General features: G+C 38.9%; 1 protein-coding gene across 2 annotated transcripts in view; it reads right to left on the bottom strand.

The window, feature by feature from the left end:
- Positions 1-227: 227 nt before the first annotated feature.
- Positions 228-12589, bottom strand: part of arhgap46a (Rho GTPase activating protein 46a) — a 36885-nt gene continuing 24523 nt past the window's right edge. For both annotated transcript variants that reach the window (XM_048172195.1, XM_048172197.1), the window contains 8 exons: positions 11169-12471; positions 8115-8739; positions 6222-6314; positions 4092-4165; positions 3807-4006; positions 2035-2126; positions 1771-1940; positions 228-1674 (listed from right to left, as the gene is read on the bottom strand). In XM_048172195.1, coding sequence (XP_048028152.1) covers positions 1480-1674; positions 1771-1940; positions 2035-2126; positions 3807-4006; positions 4092-4165; positions 6222-6314; positions 8115-8739; positions 11169-12471 — 2752 coding nt within the window. In that variant the 3' untranslated portion in view covers positions 228-1479. The remainder of the gene's footprint in view (positions 1675-1770; positions 1941-2034; positions 2127-3806; positions 4007-4091; positions 4166-6221; positions 6315-8114; positions 8740-11168; positions 12472-12589) is intronic.

The following is a 12589-nucleotide window of genomic DNA, read 5'->3' as shown; positions in this document are numbered from 1 at the left end:
ACATAAAATATAAAATTCAGTAAAATATAAATAAATAAATGCAGCTTTAGTAAATGATAGTAAAAAAACATTTAAAAAAATCTTATTGACTGCAAACTTTAGAACAATAGGTATTTATATAATGTAACATTATATAGGTATAATGTATTGAGCTTAATTCAATAATTATTTAAGAGTAATTCTAAAAAAATGTCTTTACCCCTAAAATATGAAATAAACAAATCACATCTTTGTGAAACTTTATTATACTTATTCCTCAACATCCATTTCACACAAAATACACACACAATCCAAAAGTTGTATAGAATATTTTGATCATACAGTCTATAGCACAGAATACTAAATACAAAAGTGTTTAGATTTTCTATTTTCCAACAACTCACACCACTCAGTTCCATTTATAAGTAACGTCAGTAAAATAAGCAGCACTATTTACAAGCTTTATTTACATACAAAGACTCACAAAGAACATGAATACACAAAGGGTACCTGTGTCTTTTTAAATAAGCCATGGATTTTATCTACTCTTTTCCAAGATTTTACATTTTAATTCTTCAAAGGCTATTTCACAGGCATCATACAATGGCATATTTTTTCATTATCACTTAATATATTTAATTCATTTACAAACTTTCTCAGAAGTAGTATTTTCAAATGGTTATGTATGATGCTGTGGACTTCCAATGGGAGCTGAAAATGTACCATTTCATGACATTTCATTTTTCAGGACAATTCCACATAAATTATATTCCTGATCATCAGGGAGTAACAGTTTAAAAAAAATCATAAAATAAAATAGAAAACTTTCACATCTTAAAATACTGTATATTATTGGATAGAGTATGAAAAAGTCACACTCGATCTAACAAACCTATTTTTCTTTTTTCTTTAGTTACTTTTAGATCAAACTAAGAACAAATACAATGTTCATACAGATGACCTTTTCTTTGAAATCCACAAATACACAAATATACTGTCAGAGAACAAACTAAATAAACTGCTTTCTTACAGCCGGTCACCATGACTTACTATACAAAACAAGCAGACAGCGAGTGAGTGCTCACAAACCAATGCATCCATGCAAGTTACTTTTAACTTTGACCCTTGCAACGCACATTAACATATGTAAACCACTAATAGTTCATAATCATCGCATTTGAAGATTTGCATTTTTTCATGCATTTCTTGAACATGCAAAGAACTTGGATGAAGGCATGAAATTTCTGCCATCAATGACTTTCAACTTTACCAGTCTTTATATCACTGAGGTGGGCAGAACACACCTAATTAAGGAAAGTAACAGTGATGTTGTTGAGAGTTTTACGGTCAAAATAAAAACAAATTTTTCACAAACAATCATCCTTAAAAGTGTACTTTTCTCTTAGATTTTGCTCAGTTTTTGTCCACAATGTCATATTTGTGAGAAGGATGGTTGTGTATCACTGATTCATATACTGCCAATGAGACAAAACGAGAACTTTAAACAATGCCCTCTATGAAGCTTGTGTCCAGATGTACAATGAGCATTCGCAAGAAAGACATCTCCTTGCGGGTGTTCTCGAATATGACACGGGGGTCGTCCGATTGGCACCGAAGGCAATTAGGAGCCATTACCATAGCAAGGTTGTTCACGTCCATTTTAGTGACTGCAACATTCGCAGGCTGAGCAAAAACCTGAGGAAGACATGGGACATATGTAAGTGAAATAAGACATTTTTGTGCATTTAAAAGCACTGTTGCCCATTGTGTGTGTCTGAGTGTTGTGGCTACCTGTAGGAAGTGGATGAAGTAGCATAGCACCAGTCGGTTGAGCTCAGGCAGCAACTGCACCACACTGATGGCTGCCACAGGATCATCATAGTTACTGACACACTGCTTGTAGAAACTCATAGGGATGAGAGGCTCTTCCAGCTCACGGTACCAGAGCTTCATCAGAGAGGCTGAGGAAAACATTGGCATAAGAGGTTTAAACATTTGGTATTTTACTGGAACGCCAGAAAATATTGTTATAAATGCATGTGAATAGTTACTCACCAGGAACATTAGGGTCTGATAAGTTTTCAGGGATCCTCCACTGGTCCACCTGTAGCTTCAGTGCATTAACTTCATCAATGTCACCAGGGACCCTGTGGGAGGAAATTGTAATGTTACATTTGAGAACCACCAGAGGGAGACAGCACACCATGATTATGCATGAACTATGACTGACTTGGGTAAAACTGCATGTCCCCCAATGTTTGAAGAGCATGTTTGCAGAGCATATTTATAAACAGTTAGCCTTTCGCATCCATAATTTGTGTAATTTCACACACAAGAGATAAATATATGACAGTACCGGGGAAGCAATTTTGAAACTGCAGTTTTACAAGCAACAAGCTACTCATGATTTGAAATGTTTAAAAGGAGAGTTTGATCGCCCTTGCCTTTTGGCTCAAACTCAATCTGTCAATAATACTAGGTGTAGAATACTACAATACAAATGGATGCCTAGAACATACATTACCCCAGTTAAATTGCATAGGATTAGTCCTAACAACCTGGATAATTGCATAAATTGTAAAGAGGAAATTGGCACACTGTTTCACTCTACAGTATGTGGGAATGTAGAGAGTCGCAGGTGTTCTGGAAGGAGCTTCTTGAGGTTATTTGTGAAATGACTGGATTAAATATTTCTTTGGAATCTAAATTGTGTCTATTGCATATATAGAGGGTATGCACGTGACGTCACCGTCGACCGTTACGACTGCGGTCACGCCGCTGAGTGGCAAAAGACTGAGCGGCAGCATTGGTTTTCAGCGTGAATGTCGCGAAAAACACACAAAACGCATCCAAAACGGAAAAGAGCTTTGCGACTGACTGTATAAATAGCTTTGACACAAAACCTGAGGTATATATTTAAAAACTTGCGAAAGCTACAGAAAAAAAAGCAAATGGATTACTGCAATTCACAGAAACAGCTCGACTCCAGCAGAGAAACATGGACTTGCACTTATCATTTTGTGTCAAATTGTTGGATTTTGAGGTAAAATCATACCGCATATATTGTATTGTTATATATTATGTTGACAATTCATTAATTAAATATTTACCATCTTATATTCTGCATAATTGTGTGTTTTTAAATAAACACTGACAAAAACTATACTATAAAGCTATATATGTTTTAGGGCTGGACAATATGACGATATAACATTGATATAAGTGATTACGCGGATTTGAACCTACCTATATTGTAGTTATATAAAGTGTTCACAGTTAGATTTGCTTTATGTATTTCCCCAGCGTCAAATCAGGCACATATAAATGTCAGGAAACACGACTCCTGGCTGCATGTCAATATCCATGGATTAGGTTTATTTGACAAGTTGTAAGGAACACTTTTGAGCCCAACCTTTAGTGTAATTCGTTAGTTTTACTCGCGTTTTCGCAGTTTCCCCTATCAAATCCAGTCACGCAGCAGGTTCTTTTGCCACTCATTCCAGCTGAGGGACCCTGTAGTTAACTACACTACAAGTTACATAGGAGGTTTTTAAGGGCACTAAGACCTTTTAAATAAATTATGTGATGATATGATTTATTTTTGCAGTCAGAGCAAAAACATGCAATCAGTGTTAGTATTTAACTTAAACAGATACATTTGCACTCAGGTTCTTTTTTTAGCTGTGCTAATGTCATATTACTGAAAAATGTAGTTGAGCTAGTAGCATTGCAACTTCTAATTATTTGTCATACTGCAACACTCGTATAGTAAAATATAGTCTGCTCTTCAATTCTCTCTAATTAGCAGTAAGTTGAGCAGGTCTTACCTGAATATCCCCTCAGTCTGAGCTCCACCCAGAGCCAGCACATACTGCGACAGCTGCACTTGCACCCATGGCAACTTCCTGTCTGGAAAGAGTTCACTCTGCCGCTCCATCACTTCCTCTAGAGAGCTGCCGAATAGTGAGGGGGTCATGATGGCACGTCGACTGTGGTCCACCTCCTCCAAGCTTGGCTTACGAAGACCCTTTATGGGAAATAGAGGAATTGCTACTTATTGTCTTCTTTCTTAAGCATCTGATTCTTCTTCAGTGTATTTGTTAAAAACTCACCTTTTTCCCTCCAGTGACCGCCACTTTCTGGAGCTTCCGGTAGCAGTACTTGGCATATGTGCTGATGGGGAGCGCTAGAGATGAAAAGACACGAGTTATTCCTACTATTCTTAGACACGGGACCTGAACAGACAGATTTACATCTAATGCATCAAAACCTGTTTTACAAGGCCAACGCTTTGAGAAACGAGTCACTTTGCTTTGTCTGGAATACGAGTTCCATAATGCTGCTGTTGCTATAACATCAGTGATCATGAGATCACAGCGGAACATGAAGAGTGAAGCTTCAAAATGAGTCACTATTTTAACAATGAATGAAAAATTATTTGGTTCCATCAAAAGTGTGGAGGAGGAAATCCAGCCTGCACATTCTGTTAGCAATGACTCATCAGATCAACATGTGAACTGTAGGAGAGGAAACAAACAGACAGAGGGGTTTTCTACTAGACTGTTTCATCAATGTGCTGTTTTGTCCTTCTGTTATGTACGAGCCATGGACTATAAAAGTAGACATCGCAGAACATTTTCCATTACTTAGAATAAATGATATTCGCAGATATCACTTGATGTCAGATTTTGAAACAAACTCCAGACTTGTAGAATCACTATGATTTATTGTACATTGAGAAATGTTGAATTTATAGCAGTCTATGCTCAGTATTTTAGAGAAACCACAGCCGGTCTCTTCTGGTTTCACAGGAGATCTTCATAACTCCAAAGTTAAATCCATAGGGGGCATTTCTAATACCGTCACTGCAGGCTTTGCGGATCTTAACTAAAGGAGCCAGATGGTAAAAACTTGTGCAGCGATAAAAAGCATCTTTTCTGGAATGTGCCCCAAACTCGACACCCCTTCAGATTTATGGCAAACAGGTGACACACATGTGTGTTGACACAACCTCTTGTTCATTTCCCTGCACCAGACTGCAATTACGTTTAATGAGAGATATTGCGTTATAAATTTGCCCTTGATCTCTTTTTTTTTTTACTCAGATTCCTGAACCTAAACAGTTCATTTACAGGGTAAACATACAGATTCTGCTTAATTCTGAATATTTTGTATGACTAAGTGCTGGTGGTCCGGCTCTGAAGCAACAGCTTGCCCTCATTTGAAATGAAAGGCAACAATAAAGTGAAGGAAAGCCAGAGGAAACAACAATCTTTTCAAAGGCCACAAATGAGACCACACAGATCTTTGTGGTGACTCCCTATGTCAGAGAGATGAGTAAATTCCTGTTTTACAGCAGCCCCGTCATCAGGGTTTCCAGCTTAACATCCCAATAAACTCCTCAGCTGAGCCAGCCTTACATAAAGAGCAGATCTAGCCTTAAGAATCCCCCCATAATGACTCACACCCAGCTGCAGCACTATCTGTGAAGTCGACCCACTTATCTGGACATCTGCCCATCAGATCCAAATGAATGATTCAAAATCATTGCATGCCATAGCAGACATGAGCCATATCCTGCTCCTTCAAGTGGCCAGTGGTTGCTGGTGCTAGTCTAATGATCCTGTGACTAGAAACGGCTCATGAGTAGGTCTGCAGCAGTGGCTGTGAGTCACTATTATGCCATGCCTGCAAGCAGTGAATATCAGTGTGAGGGATCCTCACTGTGGTCAATGCCACAGCTATGTGTAGGCAGATATCTGATGAGATCATCAGGGCCAATCATTGTGGTAACAGTAGCAAGGTTAAAGTGTCACCATACGGAGGGCATTGTCATTTACTGATTAGCGCACGTGATGCGTACTGCCCGAAAGGGCTAATTAAAATAGTTTTATTGACATGTCAAATAATCGACGCTGCTAATGCACCCACAAATGAAGAGCACTCAATATAAAACTACAGACCAACATCTAATTCTTCTTCAGTGTATTTCATAATGGTGCAGCATATCTCTAATTGATCCATTACATATTCCAAGTTTCTTGAAAATCTCTCAAATGCATATTTCAACAAACTTTCCTCTGAACAAAGTGACTTTCGTCAATTTATTCTTTTTTTTGTTGTTGTTCCAAAATGTGTCTCAGATAAGGAAACAGCCATGTTAGCGTTCCACTGTATCACCCGTGGTACAAATACCATTCAAAAGAGACCTTAGGAATGCTAAGGGGTTAAAGAAAAACTACCTTCTGCTTCCTCCTCTGAGCTCTGTTTTCTCTTCTTCCTTGACTTTGAGTTCTTCTTCTTAATATCCTGCTGGTCCAGTATGTACTGGGTTACTGCAAAGGAGACAAAAAGCAAAACAAAATGAAACAAAAAATGTAAACAATCCATAAATAAAATATTGATTTCATTTGAGATATATTTCTTTTATATATTTATCTTTTATATATATAAAATTAGTTAAATTAATTCAATCACAATTAATTGCATATTAAGAGGTAAGTTTTTTTAATGTTTAAGAAATGTCCTTTATTTGATCAAATATACAGTAAAACTAATACTGTAAAAATTATTGAAATTTAAAATAACTGTTTTCAATTTTAATATATTTAAAATCGTAATTTATGCCTGTGATGGAAAAGCTTAATTTTCAGCAGCCATTACTCCAGTCTTCAGATCCTTCAGAAATCATTCTAAAATGCTGAGTTGGTAACATTTTCATTTTATTATCAATGTTGAAAACAGTTGTGCTGCTTAAAGGTGCCATCGAATTGAAAATTGAATTTACCTCGGCATAGTTGAATAACAAGAGTTCAGTACATGGAAATGACATACAGTGAGTCTCAAACCCCATTGTTTCCTCCTTCTTATATAAATCTCATTTGTTTAAAAGACCTCCGAAGAACAGGCGAATCTCAACATAACACCGACTGTTACGTAACAGTCGGGGTGTACGCCACCAATATTTGCATATGCCAGCCCATGTTCAAGGCATTACACAAGGGCAGCCAGTATTAACGTCTGGATCTGTGCACAGCTGAATCATCAGACTAGGTAAGCAAGCAAGAACAATAGCGAAAAATGGCAGATGGTGCAATAATAACTGACATGATCCATGATAACATGATATTTTTAGTGATATTTGTAAATTGTCTTTCTAAATGTTTCATTAGCATGTTGCTAATGTACTGTTAAATGTGGTTAAAGTTATCATCGTTTCTTACTGTATTCACGGAGACAAGAGAGCCGTCACTATTTTTATTTTTAAACTCTTGCAGTCTGTATAATTCATAAACACAATTTCATTCTTTATAAATCTCTCCAACAGTGTAGCATTAGCCGTTAGCCACGGAGCACTATCAAACTTATTCAGAATCAAATGTAAACATCCAAATAAATACCATACTTACGCGATTAGACATGCTGCATGACGAACACTTTGTAAAGATCCATTTTGAGGGTTATATTAGCTGTGTGAACTTTGTTTATGCAGTGATAGAGTCAAGAGCTCGGGAAGGGGCGGAGAGCGCGAGCAATTAAAGGGGCCGCAGCCTGAATCGGCGCATTTCTAATTATGCCTCAAAATAGGCAGTTAAAAAAATTTATTAAAAAAAATCTATGGGGTATTTTGAGCTGCAACTTCACAGACACATTCAGGGGACACCTTAGATTTATATTACATCTTGTAAAAAAACGTTCGATGGCACCTTTAATATTTGTGTGGAAACAGTGATACATTTTTTCAAAATACTTTGATGAATAGAAAGTTCAAAAGAATAGCATTTATTTGAAATAGAACTCTTTTGTAACATTATAAAAGCCTTTACTGTCTCTTTTTGTCAATTTATGCATTCTTGCTGAATAAAAATATTAATTCCAAAAAAAAAAACTACCCCAAAACTTTGACTTGCGGGGCTTTTCACACAGGATGTGTTCTTCTCATTTTTAAGATGCCACAACAAGTTTTAAAAATGTGTCTTTAGGCCTTCCGTTACATTCAGTTAGAACACAAGAATGTGTCCTGTGTGAACAGCTTCTTGATGATTTGGCGAGACAAAGTGACAAAGTGGGTCAACTAGCAAGATTATTTTATATTATATTTTTTTACTTGATTTTTAATTAAATGACAAACTCACTTTTTTTGTCATTGGTTGGCTCCATGTGCCTCTGAATGTAGCCCTCCAGGTAGCAGCAGAACTTGGGTGAAGGAGCGAAGAAGGCAAGGCACACAGCCATAAGCTCCCAGCCTGCTGCCAGACTGCGTGGACTGGTGTTGCCTGTGGTCTGCCTCACGAGCTGGACATAGAGCTCATCCCTCAGTCCCTGCATGCCCCAGCACTTAGTGACAATGAGAAGAGCCGCATGTCGCCGGTCCAGCCGTGAAGGTCGGTCTCCCATGTATGCCTGGACAAGCTTAAACATCTCACAGGCTTCTTTGCGCACAGTGCGGTCATTGGTCATCAGCATGGGTTTCTTGATGGAGCCGCGGTTCCAGGACAGCATGTTGGCGATGGAGACTCGACGGCGGAACAGGCCCTGGGTGTGCATGTTCAGGTGCTTGCTAGCCCAGTCGGCCATGTTGGCATCTGGGGGTGGTGGCTGACGGAGGGTGGCATAGGATAGCTGGTAAGCCCCACCATCACCTCCCTGCAAATTGGTATCGCTGGCTACGTGGCGATGAGGACCGAGTGAGCCCGTTCGGCCTTCTACCATACCTTTCTTTCGGCTGTCCAACTGAACCTTTGGCTCCAGAGTTCCTGCCTACAGAGGAGAAACACGGTGAGAACAACAGTATTCATAATTTTAAAAAAATAAATAAATCTATTTTTCCACAGCTTCAGTTTGTTCTGACTGCTGTTTACTAAACTTGGCTCTCTGTCCCTCTGTTAAGCTCTGCCTAAATTTGTAAATTAACACAAAAATCACAACAAACTCCACACAAACACTACATAAAAATAATTAAAATTCACTATAGATGAAGTATGACCAATAGCTGACATAAAAAGTAAGTTGTTTCTCCTTCCATGTCTCTAAAAAATAGTGCAAATCCAGCAATGGCCTCATTTTGATCCCTAGAGGAATTGTGTCCTGTAAGAAGGTCCCTTATGCAGTCATTGTCTCTCTTGCTGTACTGAAAGCTGTATTCCTTTTACAAAATCCAGACACAACGTGTGTGTGCCAACTTTTATACCAAATATAGAGTATTTAGGACACTGTGGGTCAAAATGAAATAATTCATAGAGGTCATTTAAGCAAGACAATTAGAGTTCATGTTTGTAGAAACAATGTTGGTCTGTTAAAATTGCATTTTTTATTACATTTAAACTTACAGATCTGTGCTATTTTAGTATTATTTATTTACTATATATATATATATATATATATATATATATATATATATATATATATATATATATATATATATATATATATATATATATATATATATATATTCACTAATATTTTGAATTGGCTGTTATTTTTTAATTTTCATATAGAAAAATATTCATTTAGATTTTTTTATTTCACGTTCAATGATTTTAGTATGTCAACTTGCACTTATTTCAAATAAGTTTTTGTTTTTTAACAATGTTTTTTTAATCTAATATTCAGCTTTATTTAAATTTATTTCAAAAAACAATTTTTAATAGTTTTAGTTAACAATAACACCACTGTTATGGAAGGATTCTCTATGGTTCCCCATGACACAAGAAACAGAATCATAATATATTTTCTGATTTTTTTTTTTTTTTACGTTATTCGCTCTCATCTGCCAAAGGTTTTGGGAAGTGGCACACTGAAATTGCCAGTGTGGTGAAATGACATACACCAGGGAATGAGGTGACCTATGATGTCATCAGCTTATGGAACAATCCCCAGCAGGTATCAAACCCCTATCAGCTGCACTGTAGACACACAATTGGTCGGTACAGTGACCACGCCTGTCCAGGACCCAACTGTCCCGTCTGTGTCAGCGATGCTACCATATGGGCCACAGTAGCCATCCTTCCTGCTCAATAGGCATCGTGTTTTGGAGCTCCGCTACGTTCTGGCATTTCACCCATTACCCAGACAGTTCACTGCTGGACTCGTATCAGAGGACCGTGGGAGGGAAGAGGTGGGCGTGAAGAGAGTAGATATCATCACCTCTTTTTAAACAGGTAATGAAAACGTTTGCAACGATCAGCACCTGTAAGTCTCAAAGCCCTAAAATAATCCCTTTCATGTTTCCAGAGTTGATTGTATCGAAACCCAAGTAGTAAGTTCTTGAAGGCATTTGAGATGTACGGTCCTCTGGGCGCCTGGTTGTTGAACAATGCAGATAGAATTCATCACTGAGGGAGGACAGATTACAGCTTTGCTACGGGTCAGAGCGGCAGTAACCATTCCTTTGAGTGAAATCATTTCCCTTAACTAGAATCATGTGCAGCCGAGGAATTGCCTCTAACTTGCCTGACTGCAATGTTGAATACCCAAGAGAAAGATGTTGTTATACTGCCTGTTGCCTCATTGCAATTTATGTTTTAGACTGAAATAACTACAAGACTGATATTTTACATCACTATTATGTTATAATGGCTGGTGTAAGGTGTACACAATGATCTGTTTCTTATAAAGACTATAGTAAAAAATCAGACAGGCATGAAAAACTTCAACCAAAACAAAACGCTCCCACATAGAGATTAAACAAATACGACGTCTGGTTTTTAATGATGCTGAAACTCAAGATCTGTGGAAAATACACTGTGCCAGAAGTTCATACACATATTTTCTACGAGACTACAAATCTGTATAAAATAACTCCCATGGAGGACATGTAAATGTTAAGCTCATTATAAGTAAGTGAAAGTGTACCAGAAGACTGCCAGTAACATGATTTTACAAGTTAATGTATTTAAACAATAAATATACTATTATTCATTGTTAATTCAAGCTTGTTCATAATACATGAACAAAATGTTAATTTATACTTGAAAAGTTAATTAACATTAAAGGGATAGTTCACCAAAAATGAAAGTTTCATCAAGTAATTTCAAGTAAATGACAGAATGTTCTTTTTTGGATGAACTATCCCTTTAACAAAGGTTAGTAAATGCTGGAAACGTAGTGTTAGTTCATGATACCAAAATAATGTTAACGAACTGAACTTTATTAAAAAGTTATTGAAACTGAAAATTTCTATGATATACCTGTGAGGGGGGTCCAGCAGTCTCTGGTGAGGACAAAGTCACACTCTTCTCTAGCGTGTCCACCTTTTCATAAGTCCGCTTCTGCCGTCCTGGAATCTCCAGAGGTGTGAAGGCCATACTGGGATGGTTACTTGTCCTGCTTATTGACCTGCTGCAAGATGCAACATCCTCCCTAGAGGAACACCGTCCCACGCTGTGTGTGCGCTGCGAGGAAGAGCTCTCAGACATCTCAGAATCCAAACTGACTTTGGTCTCCCGCATGGTGTTTGAGCGACTGACCACCTCCCTCATCTCTTCCATCAAGCGCTCGTTCAGGGCTGTAAGTTCCCCGGTGCTGCCCACTGAACCGGGTCGGCCCTGGGCTCCAGCACCTATCCTCCTCCTGCTTTTTCTCCGAAGGCTAGGTGACGGGCCGGTTGAGTAACCTGAGTCCTGGTAGCTAACGGCGGGAGGTGGTGGTGTGGAATAGTCCTGAGATCCTTGACTGCCCTGCCGGCTGTGGTGCACTTCCATAGCTCTGAGCACACTCGCTTCTAGGATCCTCAGTGACTGCTTCTTCTCCAGGCTGGCGGGTTCCTTCTGAAGTCCCCTTGTCGGGAGAAGCAGAGACTCGGATGCTGAGGTCGGAGAAGGGCTGGGAGACGGGACCGGTGAGGTGGAAAGGAGTCCTTGTTTGGGATCAACATTCACCATGTGCTTGATACACTCCAAGCCTGCTGGACTATAGTCTGAAGGGTTTCTCTTGTGTCTCGATCCGGTGTGAGACTGACCCGGGTGCTGGAGGAGTTTCATCTTCTGGAGGCTGTGATTGTGTCTGGATGGGCCATTGTGTAGGTGAGCACCTTCAACCTCCATATCTACTGGAGGCTCGTCGTAAATTGGGCAATCGGATGATGGATCGTCATAGAGACGTGCAGTTGCTCCATATTGAGGAGATACTGGCCTTGGTGAGTTGGACTGTGGTCGTAGAGACGTTGTAGAGTCCCCAGAGGTCACAAGGCAGAAGCTGCCATTACTCGCCTTCCTCAAGTGGTGGGCCTGCCTTGAGTCCGCTGCTATTTTTCCTCCTGGTGTGGTTTTGTAAGCCTGCGGGGACAGCATGTAGCCTGAAACAGATTTGATGCTGCCAGGATTGAGTGTGCAGGCATTATGGTCACTGGCTTTGCTCTGTGGGAGATGAAGTGAAGCAGCTCCACTGGTTCCTCTTGTCTGGCTTCTGCCAATGCTGCTGACCTTTACCAACATGGCAGCTTTGGATCCAGGTGAGGGCTGCCACCTCTGAGATGTGTCTCTTTGCTCTTGCCTGTAAAAAGTAAAAAAATAAATAAATAAATAAAATTTTAGTTTGTCAAAATAAGAAAAACAAAAATAAGGAAAGAATTTGTAACACCAGAAGGTAACACAAATCTACTGAAGGTGAA

The sequence above is a fragment of the Megalobrama amblycephala genome, linkage group LG21, assembly GCF_018812025.1.
Source record: "Megalobrama amblycephala isolate DHTTF-2021 linkage group LG21, ASM1881202v1, whole genome shotgun sequence".
Classification (NCBI taxonomy): Eukaryota; Metazoa; Chordata; class Actinopteri; order Cypriniformes; family Xenocyprididae; genus Megalobrama; species Megalobrama amblycephala.
This window is presented reverse-complemented; position numbering and strand designations above follow the sequence as displayed.